General features: G+C 35.2%; 2 protein-coding genes across 2 annotated transcripts; both read left to right on the forward strand.

Annotated features, from left to right (window-relative positions):
- Nucleotides 1-4,985: 4,985 nt before the first annotated feature.
- LOC129946019 (trafficking protein particle complex subunit 11) lies at nt 4,986-25,563 on the forward strand. The gene is made up of 15 exons (XM_056056026.1): nt 4,986-5,515; nt 5,604-5,847; nt 5,918-6,255; nt 6,328-6,558; nt 6,623-6,762; nt 10,428-10,600; nt 10,664-10,797; nt 10,862-11,069; nt 11,139-11,329; nt 11,388-11,792; nt 11,861-12,012; nt 19,460-19,959; nt 24,204-25,028; nt 25,102-25,296; nt 25,363-25,563. Exons 1-15 carry the CDS (start codon nt 5,373-5,375, stop codon nt 25,396-25,398), a joined length of 3,915 nt encoding a protein of 1,304 aa, XP_055912001.1. The 5' UTR covers nt 4,986-5,372; the 3' UTR covers nt 25,399-25,563.
- On the forward strand, nt 18,568-19,422 carry LOC129946020 (trypsin beta-like). The gene has a single exon (XM_056056027.1). The coding sequence runs from the start codon at nt 18,622-18,624 to the stop codon at nt 19,378-19,380; it is 759 nt and encodes a 252-aa protein (XP_055912002.1). The 5' UTR covers nt 18,568-18,621; the 3' UTR covers nt 19,381-19,422.
- Nucleotides 25,564-26,310: the final 747 nt, after the last annotated feature.

Below are 26,310 nucleotides of genomic sequence, written 5' to 3' on the forward strand. Positions count from 1 at the left end.
ATTTTGCACCAGAGATGTTGTAAATAACTTTTGCTCTACTACTCGCTGCTAAGCTGACTTCAAAAAGGTAGCGTGTTTGTGGCTTGCTGAATTTTTTATCTTGTTAAAAATTTAAGATAAAGAATCCAAATGTTTCCCAAATAATTCAATGTTAATTTAAGGGTTTTCTTATATAAACGGGTTGATTTTGATAGTTCATGGCAACCATATTGTTTTTACTTTCTGTCAAAATATCTTCTTTTATTCAGTCACTTAAGCATGGCAAGTAACAGCCAGCCACCCTAATTTTGGTCGAAAAACCGTCTTTAGCGATGAACCCCATTTTTGGATTAATGGGCACGTGAATAAGCCAAACTGCAGGATTCGGGACGACACCAATCCACATAAGATTCACAGGGACTTTGAGCTGGAGGCGTCATCAATCTTTACTTCATCAACATCACCGTCAGCGGCGATTGCTAAAGATTGATGATCACGAGCTCCTTGTGTCCCCAGGGTCGGATTTAGAAGTCCAGAGGTCTCGGGGCAATAAAGGAGCGGAGGCCCCCTCGCCCTAAATTATTTTCAAAATAAAGTAAACCATTTTTTTACTCGGGTTTTTCAATAAAAAGTTTATTGTGAAACCAAATATTGAACAAACACATATTAATATAAACGGAAAAAAGAATTATGTAAAATTAAATTTTAGGGTTAACGAACGGAACCTTTCGATCTTTTTTCTCCGAAAAATCGTTGTTGATTTCGTTGAAATCCAGTTCTCGGAGTAAATCGCTTTCAATGCGAAAGCTTCTATAGACGGTTTTGTCCCAACGATGTTCGGAGCCTATTTTTTTATAATTTTCATTTTTGAAAATCAGCGCTCTCCAGTGCAAATTGCACTTACTTCTCAATGCAATTTTGAGGTTTGGGAATTTACCTCTAAATTTTGATTTTCGAGAATTTAGAAGTAAAAAAGTTTCGGCGATTGATCTGTTCCAGAGTCCTTTTCTTTTTTATATGAGTTAATCAAAGACACAAATTGAACTAACTCATTACCAAGACTAGGCTCTAAATCATCCGGATACACTTTCACCAATGTCTCTACTGTAGCGTGCAAATTTTCATCATCCATCTTCTCGGTGTGATTCAGGAAACCAAATCTCGAACGTACAGCTTCATAGGCATGAAATAGCTGGTCAATCACTGGGATGAAGGCGGATACTTTGGATTTTTCTTTGGGTGACAGATTTGCGTCTTGTGCTTTCCCGTACTCGAGCGAATCCAAGCTTAAATTACTCCTTTTGGTGCGGGTTTGGCTGCGTCTCGTATTTATCAAAATCACTTCGTTTGGATCACACGAATGATTTCAATGATTCTAGTGCACGCATTGTCGATTCAAGAATCATTTTCGGGTTTTGCACACTTGTTTGAAGCGTTAAATCGCTCTAAGATATCGTTCCAAAATGTTGCAAACAAAGCGGTTTCGGGACCACTCATATTCTGTAGAAGGTAAGTTGCTTCATTCCTCACGATGTCATTTTACTCTTTATTGGAAAAGAAAAAAAATAGATACCAAAGGTAAAGATGTTTGCTAGTATTTACTAGTTGGGATTTGAAAAAAAAAATTTTCCGAACTCTCTATTGTGGAGGCCCCCGTTTGTGGAGGCCACGGGAATTCTACCTTGGTCGCCCTCCCCTCAATCCGGCCGTGTGTGTCCTGATATAAATGGTATGGATACCGGAGACAAATTTTTTCAACAGAATGGCGCAAGGTTCCACACAGCTAAGGACACAGCATATTTATATTTTGCTCAATCGGTTACATGGGGTTGTTATCTCGCGGTGAGGCGACCTCAATTAGTCACAAAGATCGTGCGATTTGAGCCCTTTAGACTTTTTCTTGGTATCGACGTCAAAATTGACATTTCTATTAATCGGATTTTTCAATCGCTGTAGTTTCTTTTTCACACTGACAGCTTATTTGGCTTTTGAAATTTCAACTGCAGCCATCACTTCTTAATATTACAGCTTTCGGCACATTGAAGGAAAAAACGACAATAGATGTCTTATAAAATGAAAACTATAGTCTACAATTTTGAAATCACTATTTTAAATACTAGTGACAAAATTTGTTAGATGTCCTTCTGTCAATCAGTCGGAGAAAATTCTCATAAATCTAAGACAGATATGTATGTACAATCAACGTCTTTGAGAAACGAAAAACCACAGTCATCAAAAAACATTTCGCCTTTTACTTTTTAAAATAGAAAGAAGACACTTTATGTTATCGTAAATCGTTCACATTTTATCCTTTTTTCGACATTTTTTAAATCTTTATTTATTTAAATCGACTAAACTGCTCAAATTTCATTCTTATATTCTTGATATTATTTTGGACCAAGCCAACTTCTTACTTTTTCATGCGCCATCTTTGTATAATGCTTATTCTTTACTTTCTGTTTTCTTATGTCTTTTTTAACCGTGTAAACAGACAATTAATCTTTCAAAAAATTGTGTTTTTAGATAAAATCAACCAACCTCATAAACGGACAATATCACTAAATAGAAAACTAGCAACTGTACCTAATTGGACTTTTGACAGTTCGGCCAATATTAGAAGATCTTCAAATCGTTTTAAGTATCTTGCACATGAGCTACGAACTGCGAACTGTGGATGTTCGCATATTTTGACTTTTCTTTCACATGAGCTTTGTTTCTATTCGCACACAGCGACGAACTGTCAACAAACAAAATAAGACAGATATAATTTTGAGGTTAAGTTGAGCGCGAACAATTTATTCGTTGCAGTGTGGATTGTATGTGGAACGCGAATAGAACTTGACAGTTCGTAGCAACCACATTGCAATTCGTTGCTAACAAATTGTTTTTACAAAATTGTCTTGTTTTAGAGAACAAAATGCAAATTATATTATCCTAAAATAAGAGTCAATTGGTTTCTTATAATTTAATTGTGTTTTTGTTTGAAATTGACTCTTTGAAATGTGTAAAATCACGTTTGTTTGTCCATTCGTTCATTCGTTGTTCGCTCTCATGTGCAAGGCTCTTTAGACTTTAATTGAAATTATCAACCAAAAAAAATTACAAATCGGGAAGTAATGAAGTTCAGCTATCTTACTTAAGGTGGCGCTACTGTGAGCGCGGACCTGTACCTCAACCAGCATGCGTCTCCAGCCAGCTCAGTCCCTAGCTAGCTGTCTCCTGTGTGTGCCACCTGAGTCGTGGTCTTCCTCTACTACTCCGTCCCTCGGGATTGGTTTTGAAGACCTTCCGGGCTGGAGCGTTGATGTACATATATTCGCTTTACATGACCCAGCTATCTATGCCGTTGGACTTTAATTCTGCTAACTAGATCAGTGTCGCTGTACAGCCTGTACAGTTCATCGCTATATCTTCTCCTCCATTCTCCATCTATGCATACGGGACCAAAAATCACCCGAAGAATTTTTCTCTCGAAGCATCCTAAGACGCCCTCATCTTTATTTGACAGGGTCCAGGCCTCAGTGCCATAAATGAGAACCGCGATGATAAGTATCTTATAGATGGTGATTTTAGTTGCTCGAGAGGACTTTTCTTCTTAATTGCCTTTTAAGTCCAAAGAAGAAACAGCGACTTGCAAGAGTTATTCTCCGTTTGATTTTAGCGCTGGTGTCGTTGTCCGTGTTTATAGCGGTGCCTGGGTAGACAAAATCCTTAACTACCTAGCAGTTAAAGCTGTCCATAGTGACGCTATCTGTTAAATAAAATAAATTAAGAAAAGCTAATGTTTTGACATAAGTTTAATTAGATTGAAAATAGAATGAAATATTTGACCTTTTGCGGTTCTGTTTAGCTTGAATACGTTGTCTGTCAGTGTTTTGTTGGTTCCAAAAAACATAATTCAACAAATGGTAAACGTCATCTGAAAATATAAAAGAAGACAATTTTTTGTGGACCGTAAAAATACAAAATAAAACTTCAAGCAGACACAAACTAAATCGACTTTTTTGGTTGAATTAAATCTACCACAAAACATTTGATGTCACATTTAGTTTAGCATTTAGTTTAGTTCACAAAAGCTTCAAATAAAATCGCAAGTCTTATTCATAGTTCAAGATTATATTAAATCACTAAATTCGAAGGAACACGAGAGTAACCAATAAAAACAAAACGTGCGTTTTGTTCGCATTTCATATATAGTAAAGTGAGAAATTCCCAACAAAACGATCCGCAGTGGCCAGATTTTTGTATTTAAAAATTGGCACAACTGAAAGAAGATCTGTCAAAATAATAATAAAAAACTTCAAAAAGGGGGTTTGTTCGTAGACTACTACATTAACATGTGGTGTTGAAGCGAGCTTGAAGCTCGCCTCAATTCTTTATATACCTGAATCGATTTGAGATTTATCTATTCTAAACTGAGATAAACCTTTTTTGGAAACATAGCAAAACATAAATATCTTTTCTATTGTCTTTTCTTGCAAAATAAACCCAGTTAGTCCATTTTCACTAACAAAAGTAAATAATATCAACAGTAATAGATTCGTTTTTTCCGCAATGGAAAGCACACATGATTCCAAATGCAGAACTACACAACAAACACAGCCATCGAGATACAAATGCAATATCAATCGTACCAACATTTGAGAACGAAATCACATAAGATCCATTCGAGGCTCATATAAATGTCAAAAACCTATCCATAGTGAGATTCTACTCTAACTTTTATCGGTGTTATTCTCACTATGGATATTGTTTTTGTTATTCGTGTAAAATCCTACTTTACTATGGATAGATTTCCCAACAAAACACAAGTGTTTTAGTCTTTCTTAAAAAATAATTATAAAATAACACAATTTTAACAAGAGCCACCTATCAACGGCTAGCAAAACTATATCGTCCAACTGCACCCAACTTCACTCGTTCAAATGTCATTCATACCCACTTGACATTTCCCAGCTGTTTTTGTTCCCACCTCTGCAACTGTCAACGATAACGAAAAAATTAAATCCCTCTCTGTCATCACACACCAACATTTACATTATTTTTTCCTTTTTTTAAGGAGTGTAATCTTTTTCCACATGAAATTAAACTAAAGTCTTTTAATTTCTTATTTCTTAATTAATCTCCAAGTTGTTGCTTCTAATCCAAGCAGCTCCCTGAATGCATCTGTTTTGATGCAGCGCAAAGAAATCTAAAGATTTCATCTTGATGTCTAGATTTTTCAATTTTTCTTTGGTCTGAAGGGGAGAACAGAGTTTTATTTAAGTGCTACACCACTCCGGGGGGAAATTTTTAATGTTCGTGAGTGCTGCAATCTTCTTGTGTAAATAGAGCACTGCAATAATTAATTATAACAAAAAAGAAAGCAAAGAAATTAAAACAAGTATAGGATAATGTCCATCGATGCTACCGCTCTGCCCTCAGAGCTGCTTGTAGCACCACAACCTCTTATTGGGTTTTGTGGGCTCGATGTGGTGAAGAACTCGGTGCATAAGTCAATATGGGACGCTTTCAATAGCAATCGTAAACCTGATAAGTAAGTTTGTCTCTCGGTCGACCTTGTTGTGGGGCCTTGACACAAGGTAGAGGTAGAGTAAGAATGAATTTTGTTTTTTCATGAGTAGACCTGCTGTGCAGTTCAAGCTGTTGCCGCCAAATTATGAATTCCCGGTGGCCAAACCAAAGCGCGCTTCCTATGAATGGTATCATCCGAAGGGGATACTCAAGCGTAACTGGATGTTGAAGCATCTTCATGTTCTGCCATCTGTGGTGGTTCTGTTCCAGGACATGGAGTGGAATGATCCACTGTGGACTGACAAGCAGCTACAATGTGCCTCAACTATTCAAAGTCTCAAAAATTGCCTACAAGTTTGTACACCTTTCTGATTTCTGGTAGTTTAAGTTTTTGACCACGAAGTTTTTTCTATTTTTGTTGTAGGAACGCAATACTCGCCTAGCCCTTGTGTTGCTCCAGAAAGCTGCACCATTACCTCCTGGTGAAGATATGTTAGCATCAGAACGAGCAGCTAGCCTAACAAACGCTTGTGGAATAAGCAGCAAAATGCTCTTCATCCTTCCGCACACTGATCACCTTGTTGGATATACTTCGCGCCTCGAATCGGCTCTTTTGGAAATGGCTCAGGGATACTATACTCTTATGTCCACACGAATTCGTTCTCATCACTTGACATCCTCACATCATGTCCTCAAGATTCGTCATCAATTCAAACTCGGATTTGTCTCAGAAATGAGACAAGATTACAGTACTGCTCTTAAGTAAGTTTCCATTCCTTTCTTTTTGCTATGACAGAAAATCATCTACAAGAGAGAGATTTGTTTTTTTTGCAGATATTACTCCCAGGCATTTGCTAATTTAGAAGAAATTCGTGTTGTGGACACAAATTGTCTGGAAATCAAAACTATTGCCGGCTTCCTGAATTACAAAATTTGTCGATTAATGTTCAAATTAAAAGTGCCACGTGATTCAATAAATCATTTCATAAGTCACATTGAAAAGTACAAGAATCGAATTGGATTCAAGGATCTATTATTTGAACATTATGCGTGGCTTAGTACTCAGTAAGCTAAAAATCAAGTGAGGAGCTTTTTAAAAAGGTTAAATTAACATTTGTATAATTTACAGGCATAGTGCATTTGCTGATCTCTTTTGTGAAGCAATTAAAAACGGTCTTCCAGCTTTGCAGACACAACATCCTGGAATGTACTATTATAAAGCAGCTTGTAATATTGTCAAGAGAAAGGAAGCATTTTTGGAGTGTTGTGGTAAGATTTGTTATTTAAATGAATTTTGCCTCAAAGGTGTTGCTGTTAGAAAGTAGGAATACATTGGTGAAGAGCTAAAAAGCTTTGATCCTCCAGAACTAACTTCAGAAATATTTTGAGACAAAGAGGTTTGCTATTGAAAAGTAGAAATATATTGGTGTAGAGCCTCATGCCTGAAACACATACACGCTTCAGCTTCGGCTTCGCCTGACGTTTACGAGTTCAGCCATAGGAATTCAATGCATGCTATCACAATGGAGCTTCGACCTCACGTTTCGTTTGACAATCATAAGGAAAAGAACGTAATGTAACGTAATGTGACTCCAAACGGAAGCTCTAGTTCAATTATCTGAACATTTGCTTTGTCTGACAGCTCATTAGCTGTAAAAAAATGTCAACAAACAAAATATTTGCTCTTTGGAGGGATGAAATAATAGAAATGTCATTAAAAGCAACCTCGAAGCAGGCCTAACGTAACGCAGACGAAGCCGAAGCTGAAGCGTGTATGTGTTTCAGCCATTAAAGCTTTGGTCCTCCAGAAGGAACTTCATAAAAATTGCAGAGGAAGAAAGTGGGAGTGTGCATCGATCTGACATGTAAAATTAAAAAGAAGAAAACAGACAAAATAAAAATGGAAAGAATAAGCCAACCGGGACTGTCTCAACGACTTCTTCAGGAACTTTAACTGACCATTATGCTTTCTCGATAATGACGTGGATTTCAGCGCAGATATGGTTACAAGTTTAATCCTTTGTGGAATGAGAGATTCTATCCCGAATAGGATATCAAACCCAAAGAAAACTCATGGTTCGATTCTAGCTGTAAAGATGTCATTAGTTTCTAAGTTTAAAGATGTAAGCTTCCTGAACCCACTGAGTAAATTCGGAATAAGTTCAGACAAGTTAGAAAGACCTGTAACGCTCATATTCCATGAACCGAATTTTACATGACCTGAAATCGTAGCAAAAAATCAATGTTCTCTGGTCATTTATTAAAAAACTTACGAAAAATCACGTCATCTTGGGTCCCAACGCTAGTTCACGATGACATTTTTTATGTAAGCTCGATTGATAAAGCCAATTTGCTTGCAGCACAGTTTGCTATTCATTCGACGCTACTAGAGAGTGTAATGAGTACTCTTGTAATTAAGAGCGTAACTGATTTTATGGAACAAATCTTCTTTCGCACGCGTGCAGTTGCAAGAGTACTGAAAGAACTTGACATACAAAAATACGCTGGGCCGGATAGTATTTCTACTATTGTTTTGAAGAGGTGTTCTTTAAACGCTGAAAAAAACAATTTTTCCTACTCCACAGGACTTTTCCGAGTGGATGAAAAATAACATTTGTCTAGCCTGAACACTTTCCCCCACTATCTATCGTCTAATTGCACTTAAGTCCCTTCTTTCCTCCGTCATGAAACGCGGATCAATTTTCAGCTTAAAAAATATCTCTGAAAGAAAGATTTTTAATGACCGCCAATATGGCTTCCGAAGCAATAGGTCCACCGGTTATTTGATGGTTTATCTAACCGAACAGTAGAACAAACCTTGACACCGCTTTGGAGAAATTAAGATCATTGAAGCATTTGATAGAGTTTAGCCCCAAGATCTCTTATCGAAAATGAGTGCTTTTGGTATTGATTAATGTCTTCTTCGTTGGATTAAAAATTACCTTTCTAACCGTTCAAAACAAGTTGTGTTAGATAGTTTCAAGTCTGAAATACATAAAATAAATGCTGGTGTCTCCCAGTGCTCAGTTTTATCTCCGACGACTTGTCTAACAATTGTAATGACGGTACTCTCAGCTTTTCATATTTGTTTTTAGATGCTCATACTTGTCTTTTGGATGTAGACAAGCTCAATAAATTCCGATCTTGACAGTATGGTACAATGGGGAATTATTAACCATTTAAAATTGAATGCTTCAAAAACGCAATGTTGTCGTTAAAGCACTAAACACCCCACCGACGAAGAGCACTGTCATAAAAAAAATAAATTAGGTGTCGCAACAGTCCGTAGCGAACCAGGGCCTAGTGACTTACAACTCTCAACCATTCCTGTCTGCGAGTAATTGCAGGGTTAGATGGAACCTACAGTTTATATGCCGAATCCAAACGGCTCATTTTAGAAAGCACTTTTTTATTACAAGAATTACTCTTGGAGAATTTGTTACTTTCTCGCAAGAGGCATTACCCGTGAAAAAACTCTAGGTGGCACAGGCAGGGATGGAACTCAAGACCTCTGGCATGACAGTCCAACGCACCAACCATGCCACGGGTACTCTCATAGGAAACTAATTGATTAAGTAATTTAAAAAGCCTTCATTTGTCCAAAACATGAAGATAACTCCAAATCTGATATCCACAATCTAAACGCTGGTGTGCCCCAGGGCTCCGTTTTGTCTCCAACTCTCTTCCTTGTATTCATAAAAGATCTTTTGTCTGAAACTTCTAACCCACTACATTGTTTCGCTGATGACAGTACCCCCAGCTTGTCATACTCGTTTCCAGATTCACATCCTTGTCTTTCTGATTCTGATCTTGACAGCATTATCCAATGGTGAGTCAGAAACCGTGTAGAATTTAATGCTTCGAAAACTCAATTTTGTCTCCTGTTTTTAAAGTGTAACGCACCCCCAATGCCACTATCTATGAGTGGCGCTTGCACCCAGGAAACTAATCAACTGTCAGTACTCGGTATGTGCAACACAGATCACTTTTTATGGAATGATCATATATTTTATATTGCTAAAAACGCTGCCAGGTGCTTAGGATTTCTCCGATAGTGCAAGAAATGTTTCATCCTTCTAATCTGGCTGTAATTTACAAAGCCTTCATCCGTCCAAAGCTTGAATATAATTCGCATATTTGTGCAGTCGCCGCTAAAACAAATTAAATCTCTTGGATAGAATACAAAAAAGGGCTTTGAACATTATATGCGATAGAACTATAATCGAAACATTTAAATCGCTAGAACACCGCCTCAATATTTCATGCCTTTCATTGCTTAATCGATATTTTTACAAACAATGTTCTGTTGAACTTGCCAGTTGCATTCCCTTAAACGATTCAGCCGTAATACTCACACTTCCAGGAATGCTCATCAGTTTACCCTTGAGCTTAATTTCGGGCGTACTGTCAAGTATAGAGATTCTTTCTTAATGGCACATCGCAAATGTGGAATGCTTTGGCCAACTCTGTTTTTTTCTCCCACTTTGATGTTCAGAACTTTAAGACCAATGTGCATCGTTATCTCCTCTTTAATCCTTCCCTATTTTCCTAATGCTCGCAATGTGTTTAAATATAAACATATAAAAGGTACTACTAACCCCTTTACTAATTTTCTTGTTTTATCTGGAGTACGTTCCTCTCCGCACTCATGAAGCTATTCAGAATTTATTAATTTCTGATTTAAAATGATTTAATTGCATTGACTTTTTTCAATTATCATATGTAAGCTTTAAAATAACTTTCAATTCTCTTGTTACACCCTTCAACTTAAAGACTATGAAGAGTTTAAAAAAAACTTGGAAAGTCTAATCAACTTCTTAGCAACACTGGTGTCCCACAAGGATCTGTTTTAGGTCTTCTTCTTTTATTTTCTTGATCTCTTTTCATTTAATTGTTTCTAAAAATAAATCTACAAAATTAAAACTATTTCACAGCACTGTCTCTGAGTCCTACAGAACCCACATCACCCACTACTCTACAAAATATCTCCTCAATGGCACTATTTAGCGAGTACTTTGGCATTCGTACGATCAAAACTGGAGAACCAGTATCCGAACAACAAGTTATAATGTTAGTACAAGAAAATGAAAAGAACTACAACCATTCAGTGAGTAAATCAACTTATTTATGTATATCGTCATTTCATGTATCATCTTCTTATTTATAACAGGGTGCAATAATTCAACTTCTGGGTCAAGCGATGGCTCAGTTCAAAGTCTACAAAGGTCTCAGGTTTCGTAAAAAACTAGCAGTCGATATGGCAGAAGAGTACTTTAAGTGTGGTGATCATGCTAAGGCACTTACGTGAGTCTCATTACTATCATCCCCATAAAAATAAGATTTCAAGGGTCTTCTATGCCACTTACAGATTATACTCTCTCATGTTACCCGATTATCGTCAAGATAAATGGAGTTTACTATTCTCAGATGTGCTTCTCAAAACTCTACGTAGCGCATTCCTATCGGCATCAGTTGCTGATTATGTTGCATGTAGTTTTGAAGCATTATCGTTAAAAATTAAATGTGATCAAAAAGAGCGTATTACAGTGCTCGAAAATCTCTGGAAAGTTTTCCAGGTAAGTGTCATCAAAAAAAAAGTACCAACCCATAAATTAATTATTTTAAAAACGTAACCAATTTTGTAGAAAGTTCCTCCTGTATCTCAAAGTCAAATTACACCCGAACTACGAACGTTATGGGAAAACTCGTTGGCTAATTTTAAATCTCCTGCAATAATTGATTTAGATAAAATAACTGAATTACTCGAATGCAATGTGAGTTTTGAAAAAGCCGAATTAAAAAATGACGAAATGATAAATATTCGTTTGGTTGTCAAGTAAGTCAAGAATTTTATCACCAATTCATTGTTTAACTCTTGTTTGATTCTTTTAAAGACTTCTTACGGATGTTCCATTGAAGATACACAATTTTACAGCAGTTCTAATCGATAACCAAAGTCAACAATATAAGCTTAAAGCAATCAAATACACAACCTTTGAAGATCTATCCCAATTAAGGGCTAGAGAAAGTTCGACAAATGAATTTAAATCCTTTGATGGTGATCTCAAATTAGAACCAGAAAAATATTATGAAATCTTATTCTGCACCGAGGCACAGCAATATTTGGAAAATACTCAATTACAAGTTTCATGTATTGAAATCTTAATTGGCACTGATAAAGTATCAGCGGTTTTGGTGAAAAATGTAACGCTGGCAAAGAGAAATTTCAAACATCATAATCGATATCGAGATTTGATTGATAATGTTACAACTAATCCAACTTGTTATATTGTTCCAACGTAAGTTTCAACTTGATTTCTGTTTTGAGATTTTTAAAAAAATATTTACTATATTTTTGTGATTTCAGATTCCATTTGGTAACTCAGACAACACAACCGGTACAACCGATGTTAGTTAATGAATTCTTTAGCATCGTTTGTGTGGTGAATAATCCATTTAATTTGTTTTTGCAAAATGTTGGATTAAGTATCAGTGTTCCGAATAATCTTCGAAATAAAGGTGAGTTTTATTCTTTTCTAATATTTTTTAAATAACACAATAAGTGAATGACAAAAACTATCCATGGTGTCTAAGAGTATAACTTACAATGCAAAGCTACATTAACCTGTGATATTCAGCCGAACACAACTTAGATTTACTCTTTGAGGCAACAATCACTAAAGTCTTCTCTGCCGTAATATGTGAACGTCTCATACACATCGTCAACAAACTATCCTTCAAATATTCACGTAACAACATATCCTGAAAAAAAAACGATGCATTTCAAGACAGCATCTACAGGGACTAACTTTATAGAGCAGCTCCATAAAGGTTAAAAACAACTTAACCGGAGTTTTTGATGTCAAAAAAGGTCTTAGACAAGGTGGGCTGTAATGTGATTTCATTCACATCATCCTTGAAAGAATAGTGCAGAGCGTCCACCGCAATACTTTCAAAAGTCTCTGTCTGTACAATCTGAATAGGGATTTTGTGAGTATTGACACGGATTTAGAAAAAATGAGGTGAAAGCAAAGCATATGATTTCAACAAGAAAGAACCTACAACCTGTGGGTCAAAACGACATCATGAGAGACCTTACTTTGATTTTGTTAAGGACTTTGTCTACCTGTGCTTAGCTATGAACGCCGAAAATAACACCAACGCTGAAATCAAACCAAGAATTACTCTTGCTAACCGATGTTTCTTTTCGCTAAGAAAAAAAAGCCCTTTCTAAAACAACTAATACTATATAAGACCGCAAACATCCCCGTCATACAGTGGTAGAAGCATGGACTATGACAAAAGCATGAAAGCACTTTGGTTCGTTTCGAGAGAAAAATTCTTCATGTGATCTACGGTGAGTGGAGAGGAATATAGAACGAAGAGCTGTACAGTGAAGTAGACTTATCCAGAAAGATAAAAGTCCAACACATGTGATGGCTGGGTCAAATAGAGCGCTTAGAAACCAATGCAAAGGGCTGTAGCGCCACCTTAACTAAGTAAGTAAGAACCAAGTAAACTGCGATGTTTTAAACATAGTCCACACAAATTAGATACAAACAATTACCTAGCTTTGAAAAAATGTCGACAATAGCTGAATTTTGGTAGCAACAAATTATATGAGAGGAGGTGAAAGGAGCCAAAATATACATTTTTGAAATTAATCGACAGTTGTAGATTTGTATAGAAGTTATCGTAAATATTGTAATACAGTGCCATCTTGATAAAAATAACCCCCAATAGGTTTTTTATTTTATTTAAATATCGTAATTGCTTAACAACAGTAAGATTTAAAATCTCATAAGGTAACTGTATGTTTATTTTACAAAAAAAAGGCTGAGCCAAGATAAGAATAAAACCAAATTACTAAAAATTATTAATTATTAAAACTATCAAAAGATACAAAAATTCAATTATTATTAAAAATGTTCATATTGAAAAATGAGATATAAGTAATCTTTTTATGCTTGATGCGTTTAGATTTTGTTTTATACTACGATGTAAGGTGTTCCAAAGCTTAAACGAGTTTAAAAAAATTGACTTCCGTTATTAAATATGAGAAAAGAGCGATAATTAGCTGATGAGATCTGTTTGAGGTCGCCCTTCTTACTTTGTCAAAACAATATTCGAAATTATCTTTAATCGCTCTCTCCATGAAGGTTTCTTCTTAAAACAATGGAAAGTTCTTACGTTTATCCTATATTTAAATCTGGATCAAAAAATGAAGTCATTAATTATCGTCCTATCTGTAAGTTATTTGTTATCCCAAAAGTATTTGAAAAAATTGTTTACGATAAGCTTATTTTTTCATTGAAAGAAATAATCTTGCCTCTGCAACATGGTTTCGTTGGTGGAAGATCTACCTCCACTAATCTTGCAATAGTAATTATGTATTGAGTTTTCTTGAACAGGGATATCAATGTGATGTCATATACACTGATTTCTCAAAAGCGTTTGACAGGGTCGATCGCTCAATATTAATTGCTAAACTTCATAAGTTAGGCTTTCGCTCTAACTTATTAAATTGGTTGGATTCATATCTTACTGTTTTTTATATTACCAACGTCACCTCGAACCCAATTGTTGTTGTAACTTCCGGTGTTCCCCAAGGGAGTCATTTAGGACCCCTTCTCTTTCTCTTATTTAGAAATGATATTCCAAATGTTTTGAAAAATAGTCTTTGTTTAATGTACGCAGACGACCTTAAGCTGTTTTTACGTGTTAAATCTTTAGCGGATTGTATAAAACTTCAAAACGATCTTAATAATTTAGTTGCTTGGCGTACCATCAGAGACCTACATTTGAACGTTTCTAAATGTCGTAGTATGATGTTTTACCGTGGTATGTCTCCAATATTGTTTTCCTTGAAAATAAATAGATTTGCTTTGTCCAAGGTTTCAGAAAAAAAAGATTTAGGTGTGATCTTTGATTTAAAACTCACGTTTTGCAACCATATCAACTATGTATATCATTTTTAAGGCCAGTTCAATGCTCGGTTTTATTTCAAGGAATGCTAAAAACTTCTCAGATCCTTTTAATTTAAGATCTCTATATTTTTGTTATGTACGATCAATATTAGAATACTGCTCTCCTATATGGAATCCTTTTTTATGCTGCTCATGCTAATAGATTCAAAAAATACAGAAACGCTTCACTAGAACAGCAATCCGGATTTTACGATGGAATGTCGACATGCCGCCATATAACACGAGGTGTCTGTTATTAGGCATTCAATCCTTGGAAACACGCCGTAAATATTTTGATGTCATGTTTGTAAGCGATTTAATTAATAATAAAATCAATTGCCCTGATTTACTTTCGTTAGTGGGTTTTCACGTTCCAAATCGTACCTTACGAAATAATCGTTTATGTTATGTTCCTTTTCATAGGGTTAACTATGAAACAAATGAAGCCTTAACTCGCTGTTTACGACAAGCTCATTCTTTATGTAATGTCATTGATTTTAATTTATATATGAGTAGAGACTGTTTTAAAAAAATGTTGTTACTAAGTCTCAATCTCGGTGGCTAGTATTTATGTACTTATTTTGTTATATTTTTGCCTATATTGTTAAATATTTTTAATTAGTCTTTAAGAGCTGTGTCTCTGCTTGATGAATAAATAAATATGTCGGAAAGCAAAACCAGACTACGAAGTTTTCGCCTGCTCGTGAAACTGCAGTTACAATAGATTTCACAACCATGAAGTAGGATAGGAATTACCAAGGTTTTAGCGAGCAAACGCGTTTTTAATGGAGTGAAAGATTGTGTAACCCATAACGTACGAAGTGCTCCGTAAACCTTACTAACGAGCCCATTTATATGATCATCCCAAGTCAAAAGACGATTAAAAGTCACACCAAGATTCTTTGCTGTAACCACATATTCGATTAAAGCATTGTTCAAAACAATCGGTGGAAAATAAGAAAAGTCAAGAGATTTTCTGTACATTACAAGACATTTGGATTTTTTTTGGGTTCAACATAAGTCCGTTTGACAAAGACCAATTTGCCTCTCAGGTCTTCATAGACACAGAAAGCTCCATGTTCGATAAGGTCAAGTGAACAGCTGAAGTAAAGTGATAGCTGCAATTAACTAGAAAGACGTTAAAAACTTTCGGCAAAAATGGCAATACCGAAATAGGTATAAATTCATCTCTTTTGGCGTTTTTGGGAAGTGAAATGATTTTAGCAACTTTCCATAGTGCAGGGTACATCGAGGACTTCAAATAGTATTGAAAGCAAAAGTGATATATGGCAATATCATACACAAAAAGGTAGGATGTATATCATTGAACCCAATAGCTTTTGACTTTCTACTGCAGAAAATTCAAAACCAGGCTTATTACTGTCGTGTTGGTCAGCAAAAGAAATTGTTTGTTTTTTTTTCACAAAATGTTTTGAATACAGCCTACAACAGTCAAAAATAATTTTCGTTTGATCATACTCATTACATTTTTTGTAATACTCTTAACATCATTTAAATTTAGCCAAGTACAGTATTTTTCTACTCTAAAACACTTTGTTGCAGTTCATTCAGTGTGGCTACAACTTTTTTCAAAAAAAGCGTTTTGCTTTCGTGTACTTTGCTAAAACAAGTGTCCTTTGTCCCACTTTTACACAACCCCTACCTCCAACCTTAAAGTTTTTTAAGTGATCAAAAATAAGAGGACTTTTAAGGGAGCTAATAAAAAACTACACCAAAATTTTGATCTGTCGAAATGCTTCGAAGTTAAAACCTAATTTATTTCGCTGGCGAAATATCTGGTGATATGTTATGAAATTTGTTACATTCGTTTGGATTTCATATAAAAAGGAAGCACCTTCTATCTTCATTTCCAATTTAGCCGTAAAATAACCTGTGAAAAGCATGGTTGAAATAATGTAGACCCTGCGGAAATTAAAGTGATCTCCTGAATTATCATAAAGTTAAAACTCGTTTGTAGATTCCTGCTGCATGGGTTATGTTTACTTAAAGAAACTAACAAAATAACTGAATGTTTGGTCCGAGGACACACTAGCATTAAAGCGAACGATTTGACAGACATATTGATATCCCCTCTTTATCTAAATTTTCCAATTTTTTCAAAGAAAAAACATAATGCCTGTTCATTGAAGTTAGTAAACTAACAGGTTACAACACAAAAGGACTCACATAAATGAACTCATGATATCCATTCAATTCATGAGATGAGGCAGAAAAGCGCACATTTTTCTCTCAAAAAACCATCGGAAATAATTGTGTGGTTACACTTTTTTGACGTCTCGTTTCCGCCACTAAAAAAAAAAAAAAACAATTTACAGGTTCAGACTACATAAGCGACTTAAAAGTAAGGCAAGTGTCTAGTATCAGCGCCAAAAAATTACCTTTAAATTAAGGCCACTTTAATGGAAAGTTGTCTGGCAAGTTAGTTAAGAACTATTAAGTCAAGTCTAATTTGATCGAAATGACAGCTGATCATGTTTTTTCATTAAACTGAAAGCTGAACTTTATTACTCTATGATTTATTTATTTTCTCCACAACTTCATTTATTGCTTTCTGTAACAAGGTTTCTTGTAAATTTTGAAATAAATAAGTAATATTTCTTGACAATAAAAAACAAAAATTGCGATGGACTTGTAGCTTTCCTGATGTGTGTTTTGTAGACACTAATTTTGTTGGTACTTTTTGTACTATGAACTTGAAGTAGAAGTTTGCGAAGTAAAGTTCTGAATTTGAAATTCTTGACACTTCAAAAATTAATTAGTTTCCTTGGTCAAAGTTTACGCTTAAAGAATGAAGTTAACTGCAAACGAAATCCCTCATGTTGCCTAAACCTGCCCAATTTTGAAATTTTCCCAGGCTTTAGAATAGTTCATAGAGAAACACAAACCTGAATTGAATTCTATTGTGTATATTTTTTCCTAGCAGCCAATGGCGGATCCAAGGTTTAAGGACTCTTTCTTTTTAGGATTTTAAGGCTGCCAGTCCTTTTATAGGGTTGAATTGGTCCAAATTCCAACTTTTTTGAGTAACTATATATTTTAACTATGGAATCCATTGATTAATTCTCGATTTGATAGCACTGCACTATGAGCTTCAGGAGACTACAAGAAGCACCCCCCATCCATCCCCACCAACAAAATTTCTAGATCCGCCTATGTCAAGTTGAATTGAATTTTGTTCAGAATATGAAATTATTTATTTTTTAAATTAGAGCATACAAAATAAACAGCTTTTGTTTGGGAGCCTTAAAAACCTATTTTTTTATTAAGAAGATATAACAGATTTCTTTGATTAACAAACAATTTTGGTTTTTTGTTTATTAATAGTTAGCAAAAACACACAAAGACTGAAACGCTTAAATATGTGTGTTTAAAGTTAATTAAAACTATTTTTAACTATTTATTTTACGCAGACAATTTGCAGCTGTTAAGTGTTCTGTTATTCTGAGAATTAAAAACGCAATTTATTTAACACAACCTTTGTTAGCCTTCTGAAAAGTTTAACAAACAAACCTTTTATTGAATCTTAATAAGACTCAGCCAAATTTACAGAAACGTTTATTTAAAAATTCCAAAAAATTGGTATTTAACCTTTGAAAATGTCGAATGATTTCCAAAATGTCTTAAATTCATTGTCATTGTGATGAATCATATAAAAACAATCTGTATTAAAAATATACATATTCATATTTTAAAGATGACAAATAAATGAATAATACGCATAAACATTAAACTAAATCAAATAACTTATCTAAAGTTGATAAGTGCTGTATGCTCCAAATACCTTCTTAATTGGTATCGAATAGAAGATATTAAATATTGACAAACCCTATAACCGATCCGCACGTTTAATTCTTGGTAAATATTGGAATCCATGTGGCATTTTGATTACGAAATACATGTTTTTTGTTTCTATTGCCAATTCATTTCTTAAAATAAATGATCATATTCCTTTGGATTAACCGAATTATAACACGAACAATAAAATATTTGCACAACTGTTCGTTTTGTTGTTGTTGTTTTTTTTTCCAATTTTTAATTAAGGAAAGTTTTTTCTCTGTTACCAATAAATTAGTTACCAAAATGATCTGAATGTATCATTCGATCGTTTCCATTCAAACTGAACAGCGAGCATTCATTTATAATGTTCCATCAAGTTTGCTTAATTTTCGTGCTTGGGTTCAGCATCACCCAGGCTCTTGGCATTGACAATAGAATTATTGGAGGAGTTCCCACAACCATAAGGGAATCACCTTATCAACTGACCTTGGATTACAAGGAACAACATATCTGTGGCGGATCACTTATAACAAATAAATGTGTCCTTACCGCAGGACATTGCATAGAAAGCTTAATGTGGCCGGATATGATAGTAGTTCGAGGTGGTATGACTCGCCTGTCGGAGAGGGGTGTAAGTCAGAGAATCTCTAGGATCTTCAAACACGAGAATTTCAACCTTGAAACCATGAACAATGATGTCGCTATTCTTCGCTTGCGAGGACCACTCCAGGGACAGAACATCAAAACCATTAAACTTACGAATAGGACCGTTGCCGTTGGCGAGCAAGTTGAAATCACCGGATTTGGTTATACAAATGAAAACATTACCAATAATTCGAATGTTCTGAGAGAAGTTCTGGTCAATGTGATCAGTCAGAAAGAGTGTAAAAAGGCCTATCAAGGAGCGAATAACGTAACTGAGGGTATGTTCTGTGCCACAGTGAAAGGAGGCAAAAAGGATGCTTGTCAGGGAGATTCTGGTGGTCCAGTTGTGTCGAAGAATGAGCTTGTTGGTGTCGTTTCATGGGGCATTGGGTGTGGTCGGCCTGAATATCCTGGCGTCTTCGCCAATGTAAAATACTTCCGATCATGGATAGACAATATTGTCAGCAAATATTGTTAAAAGACAAAATAACTTTTATATAAATTAATGAACAAATGCAAATTGATTGTGTTTTTATTTTTCTTAAATTTCATTTCAGTTTTTCTCACCACCGATATTTCTTCTAACCGCCAAAAACTCCACTCCCAGATTCAAATCGATATTGGTGAACTTTCGATGCTTAACTCAACATCAGTGTCGTACTACGTCTTTAGTTTAGTCGAAGTCAATATTGATTTACAACAAAAGATTTGGTATAATTTAGATTCGATAAGACCAAAGCCACCTCCATTTGTGGAGAGTCCATCGACCACGGATAATTCTCCAATTAATTCACGTGTTGTTCTGGCGGATTTTAGTCCTTTAGCGTTAAGTTCATTGATTCGGATTGATTATATCGATGATAGTCGAATGCGAAAGGCTCGAGATGAAGTTGTTAGTATTTCGTGTGAGAATGAGTTTAAATTTTGTGGAAGGTTTTATACTCTCAATCGACAACCATTGACGAAGATCTATCGGGGCGAGAATTTTTTGTTTCGAGCTAATATTGAAGTGCAATCGAAAAGTGATTTGGACATATTGGAGACGTATTTTATATGTGTAAGTTATTAATTATATTTCTTTGCGGGTTTGAACTTTGCTAAAACACTTGAAAAGATCAAGGGCTTTGAAAAATGAGGTAAAAGATCGATGTACATTGGTTTTATAAACATTTAAGATGAAATAGAGTGTTTCTATATTCATCATGTATAGCTAAGGAAATAATTGTTGGCCTTGAAAGTGTAGTATTAAGAACATGTCTTAGGTTTGACATTAAATGTTTTTTTTTTACTTGATATGGCTAAAAAGCCGCTGTTCATATGTTGTCAAACTATTGCATAAAGAGTGTAATGAGTACGTTCCATACAATGCCCTAAGCTTATAGAGATTTACAATTTAGCTGTTTTTTAGCAGTATAGGAAAGACTTAAGGAAAGACCTCATACAATAAGTCTTGTTAGGATTAAAAAAGTCAAATTTTTGGTTGAATTTTTTTTTTAGCCGATGGAAATCTTCAAAAACAATTCTGTAAAAATCATTACCGAGTAGTCTGAGACTCTTACCGCACTTAATCCACCTGGTAATCATTCAGACCAATTTCAGGGTGAAGTTATAATACTTTCCTATAGCTTTTAGAGCATTCGCTCATGAGGCTTGTTTTTTCTTAAGCTCGGAACATTTGCTCGTACATTTAACATTTGCTCGTACATCCATTTCGTAGTTGGTATGAATTTCTAGTATCTTATTGTATGTTAGAACGTGCTTTTTTAACGACTTCTGTAACCATTTCAATTTGGAAATCACGATATAGTAGATCACTATTTCTTACATACCAAAAGGGCATTTGTCCAGGAAGGACCAATATTATCAGCAATGGTGTCCATGATGGTTGACGTCCACTGGAATATTTCTTGTACATGTAAATGATAGAAGGTTGGTCCTAGGACACTTCCTTGTGGTACACCCACTTCCAAGTTCTGAGTTATTTTGGTCGTACCGTATCCCAAAGAGTCGGTTTATAACGTAGAATTTTGAGATTTTCGTATTATTGCTTGGCAAGTTCCCAAGAGAAATGTCACTGAAATGTGATACTCAACTTCTTTGATATTTGTCAACTAAATTTTAAATCTATCAATCCGTTCTTCATTGGATCATTCAAAAACAAGTAGTATCGGATAGATTCAAGTCATCTAAAATCCATTAAATCAACGTTGCTTTGTCTCTGAAACTCTATCATTTTTATAAATGGTCTCCTGTCTGCAAAATTTAATCTAATTAGTTGTTTAGTTGACGATAGTACTCTTAGTCATTCGTATTCGTTTTTAGACTCACATCCCTCTTTTTCCGATGTTAGGTTAGGTTAGGTTAAAGTGGCTGCATATCCAGAATCCATACACTTAGGCCAAAAAAAAGGCCCATTGAATCTAGAGAATTACTTCTTACTAGTCGAACCTTTATGAGCTTTTTATAAAGCGAAGAAGATATTTGTTATCCTTTTTAGCTAGTTCACTGGGATTATGAAAAGAGTAGTCTCCAAGATGAAGATTGCGTTTTAGTGAACGAGCAGAGCAAGTGTAAAGAAGGTGAGAGATTGTTTCCTCTTCTTCCTCGTCCACACAGCTCCTGCAGAAGCTATTTGAGGCTACACCAAGTCGTATTGCGTGTCTGCCTATAATACAGTGTCTTGTAAGGACACCTATTAGGAAGCTAATATGAAGTCTGCTTTGGGATAACAAGTCTTTAGAGCGCTTAAGGTCCAGTGAAGGCCATATTTTTTTGGCTGCGCATGTTGGTAAAGCCGTTTCTTTTAGCAGAAGTTTACATTTAGCTGTCGGTAAACCTATCTCCTCCCTTTCAGGTGAAATACGTATGACAGTTCCATTTTAATCGAGTTCATCGGCTCTACAATTTCCTGTGATGTCTCTGTGCCCGGCACCCAACAGAGGTGAATGTTAAATTGCTGCGCCATCTCCATGAGAGACGATCGACAATCGAGGGCCGTTTGAGATTTGGTTGAGACACCGTCAAGAGATTTAATAGCAGCCTGACTATCAGAGAAGATGCGGATATCAGAAGTTGATATCATGTTTTTTCTTAGCCAGGAGAGAGCCTCTTTGATCGCTAAAATGTCCGCTTTGAAGACGCTACAATGATTAAAAAATCATATAAAAATGAATACTTTTGTTATCCAGGAGTTTTTTTGTCTTCCCACTCATCTCTGGAGGGAATGGATACCGCGAAGTTTTTTTCCAAATTGGGGTTTTGGAAAAGTGTAGTCTATTTATTTTGGTATAGAAGTAAAAAGGTTAAAAATGATGGAGTGCCCCTCTTTGATGTTGATCCATTGAGATGAAATGCCACTTGTTTGCTGAAGGTGTCTAGGGGGGTCGGATGGAGGAGAGTGTCTAAAGCTGCTGAGGGTGTGGTTCTTCTCAATGCCCCGCTTATGAAGAGACATGCAGTGCGTTGGACTCTGCTGAGTTTGTCGTAGTATGTGACTTTCTCCAGTGCAGTCCACCATACTGCAACCCCGTACATAAGTATTAGTTGGATGACCGATGTGTATAGCCAAGAGGTTAAGCGAGGTTGAAAACCCCCCCTATGGCTTTCTTGCAAAGAAAAAGAGCTACTGTAGCTTTTTTAACTCTTTCCTGAATGTTAGGTTTCCAACTTAATTTTTTGTCCAATATATTTGGCTTCATTGGTAAAAATTAGTGGTACCTCCTGTGAAGGAGGAAGGAGTAGCCTTCCCTTCCAAGGGATATTAGTAGTTCGTTAACCACTATGTTCCGATGTGGCACTGCAACGCCAAAATATGCTAAGCTCATTAAATTCTAAATACACTCGCGCTTTCAGAAATTCCGATCTGTTTATTCCCTCGAATCCAACTTCGATAGTACTGTTTAATACAAAGATTCGTTCCTTAGCCGTACTACCCGAATATGGAATGCCCTGCCACGGTCTGTCTTTCCCTGTCAGTGCAATGTTCAAGAATTAAAACCCTTTACTTTTTCTAAATCCTCACACAGTGTCTTTCGATATTAAAGGCATTTAAAAACCCTAATTAAACAAATTTGAATGATTTAGATGCTTTTACCAAAATCTTAAAAATAGTTATGTTAAGTGAGGCCAACCAAAAACCTTCGGAAAAACCAATATTTTGTTGATCCCCTAATACCTCAGATATGTTTTCTCAAAACATTATGGTCGGGAAAATCATTTAAGTTTTTGAATTTTAGTAGTGTATTGAAAAATTATTCATGATTTTCTTCTATTTGAAACTTCAAAAACGTTTAACTCAATAATATTGTTTTTAAGTTGGCCCGATATATAGCTCAGACAATTTAGAATCGATGGACTCATAATTTTCAATGTGTTGGAAAATACGTTGTCTTTGGAAAAATAAAGTATTTAATGTTTTATATTACACCGTATAATTATTATAAATTATTATCTGACAATTTTTTTTAACAAGTTTGCCACCTTTCAATTTAGAAATGAAAAATCAAGATATCGTACAAATCCTTGATCATTAGGATTTCGAAATTACACTTTCTGTTAGTCCGGTCCGACTTTAAAGCGTTGCACAACCTTCAATGCCAAATTCCCGCCATATTCGAAAATTGGGAACGTGAAAACTGTCTTTTGGAATTTGTTTATATCATTTCTAATTTTTTTGGGTTTCTTAGCAAGCCCACAGGTTATCCCTAATTAATTTAATTAAATTGGGTGGCGCAACAGTCCGTTGTGAACCAGAGCCTAGTGACTTAAAACTCTCAACCATTCCTGTGTGCGAGTACTGTTGTCAGTTTAGGCCGCACTTTTTCATGACAAGAATTACTCTTGTAGGATTTTTCAATTCCTCGCAAGAGGCAGTACCCGCGAAAATTAATTTTGTTTAAATTAAGGTGGCACAGGCAGGGATTGCACCCAAGACAGTCCAACGCAATAACCATCATGCCACGGGTACTGCCTATCCTTAATTACAACTTGTTAAAAAAGCTCTAAACTCTCCATAACAATTCTAAATTTTGTGAAAGCTAACTTCCGACATTATAACTCTAGAATCATACAAAATATTTTTTTCCATTTCGGAATATTCCAGGAACCCATAAAATTAAGTTACCCTTTAGCTTAGCTTCCTAAAGCCACATCAAGTGAATGTAAAACCTTAACCCTGCTCCATTTTCCCACTTTTAAACCAATGTGCATCGAGAAACTTTAATCAATTCCTATCCTAACGTTTAGTCTTTTCTCTTACTTAAATTGGTTGATTTTTAACATGTACATATATCAAATCCTCAGGACCACAATCTAGTTCAATCCACGTACAGCTTTAAACGCAAAAAATACAGCAACTGCTATCGCAAAAACGACACCCTTGAAGATGTAATTGTCTTAAGAACAAACTCAACCAACTGTGACTGGATTACGGCCAAACAATTCGAGCATAGTGAAAACGAACCCGACCAACTATTCCAACGCTCCCGAACTCTGCGAAGCATCCAACAAACGGCCAATAGCAGTGGTAGTGGTAAGCTCGAGAATAGTATTGTGCCTTCTTCAGCAATGAACAAAAATCTCTTGTCGAAAATTCCCAATAACATGACAATAATTGGTAATTGCGCTCTGCTCGCTAGCCAAAGTTCAATTCTAAGTTCATCGACTATTTCCGATGATGGTAAATTAAAAATCGACTCAGATTCATTAAAAGATGATCAAATACAACAACAACAACCGGTAAAACCAAGTTCCCAAATGGTCTTTGGAAAGGCTATTGAAGCAATCACACCCACGGGACCATATCGTGGTTTTATAAAAGGTGTTGTGACCGCAAGTGAGTCGGGAAATACAGCGACGGCGTCACAAGCACCAATATTTGGAGTGTATTGCATAAAATGGCGACGAAGTGGCTCTAAAGATGAAAATGAATCAAAATTTGTGGTCACAGGATTGGAAATCGATGAACCACCTTTGAATATTTACTGTTCCATTGAAGAGAAGATGTTCGTTAAAGTTCCAATGACTCTTAAGGTTGTCCTCAAAAATCCCACTGCAAAAGTTGTCCATTTGATTTCGACATTGAGTGTGAGTAATTCTGATAATTTCATGTGTTCCGGTCATAAACAGGTGAGTTTTCTAATGATTCTTTTTTTGATTTGTATTTTGATTGATTTCAAATTCTTTGTTTTTTTTTGTATAGCTTGACATTTCAATATTTGCGTATTCAGAAAAAGAACTGGTGTTCAATTTATATCCACTCAAAGTTGGCTGGCAAAATCTTCCTGAACTCCACTTAGAATACAATACCCTCACAGATCCAACCAGGGACGAGTCACAAAATCAACTTCTCAGTCATTTAGTTCAGCGATCAATGCCTAAAAAGGTTTTTGTTTTGGTAAATAATACAAAATTAATATAAAATACAAAAATTAATTAAAACAATTTTCTTTCTTTTCTTCAGCCTCCTTATAAACAACATAGCAACGGTGTTAAGTAGTATAGGCAACCCCTTGGAATTCAATTTCCACATTCTACATATTATTTTCTAATTTAAAATTTAAAGAAAAATAAAATATTTTAAATACAACAAACTAGTAAAATCAACAACTATCTCTCTCTCTGTTGTTGGTAATTAAATGATAATATTGTTAAATAACAAAAATGTGAATAATCCTTTGGATAACTAAAAGTTTAATAACAAAAAGATAAATGTAGAAGAAAATAGTATATTATTATATTTCTAGTTTTTAAAAAGAATTTTAAAAAAATGAAAGCGGCTAACATAACTACATTATGTGTTGGTTTTAATAAAAACAAAACAAAATAAACAAAACAACAAAACTTTTATTGCAATTATTGTAGAATCCCTTTAAATAAATTACAAAAAAAATAAGTAAACTTTGTCAAATAGAGAAATATTTAATTAAACGATGATTTGTTAAATAAAATGATTGTTTTAAATTATAATCAAATTAGATCAAGTATCAGTTTTGCATAAAAGAAGACTTTTGGGGAATGTTGAGTCAGAAGAAGTTCGGGAATCGAAGAAGACCCTGCGTTTCGGATTTTTTGGTGAGTTCTTTATAATGTTGACCTAATTAATAATAATCAAAGTTTCCGACCTTAAGCCCAGAACGTAACATGAACAAAAATGGAAAAAAATACTGACATTTCCGGCATTGTTACACTTATTGTTAAATTTCCTGATATACAATTAATGACGATGGAATTAAACCACTTGAGAAACGTGTCAAAGTCATTCATCGTTTCGTTGGAATGTTTGATTTTTACCGAAAATACATTTCTATATCACAACTTAACTTTTTCAATGGACTCCAGTGTTAGAAGAAGCATTTTGAAGTCTTATCTTTTTCAACTCTTCTCCATCTTTGCTACGGTTGGCGCACAA

The sequence above is a fragment of the Eupeodes corollae genome, chromosome 2 (genome assembly GCF_945859685.1).
Source record: "Eupeodes corollae chromosome 2, idEupCoro1.1, whole genome shotgun sequence".
NCBI classification, from domain to species: domain Eukaryota; kingdom Metazoa; phylum Arthropoda; class Insecta; order Diptera; family Syrphidae; genus Eupeodes; species Eupeodes corollae.

Coding starts and splice junctions, on each gene's coding strand:
- LOC129946020 (XM_056056027.1), top strand. CDS start 18,622: ATGTTCCATCAAGTTTGCTTAATTTTCGTGCTTGGGTTCAGCATCACC.
- LOC129946019 (XM_056056026.1), top strand. CDS start 5,373: ATGTCCATCGATGCTACCGCTCTGCCCTCAGAGCTGCTTGTAGCACCA. Junction 5,848..5,917: donor GTCTCAAAAATTGCCTACAA/GTTTGTACACCT, acceptor TTTTTGTTGTAG/GAACGCAATACTCGCCTAGC. Junction 11,070..11,138: donor ATCTCTGGAAAGTTTTCCAG/GTAAGTGTCATC, acceptor CCAATTTTGTAG/AAAGTTCCTCCTGTATCTCA.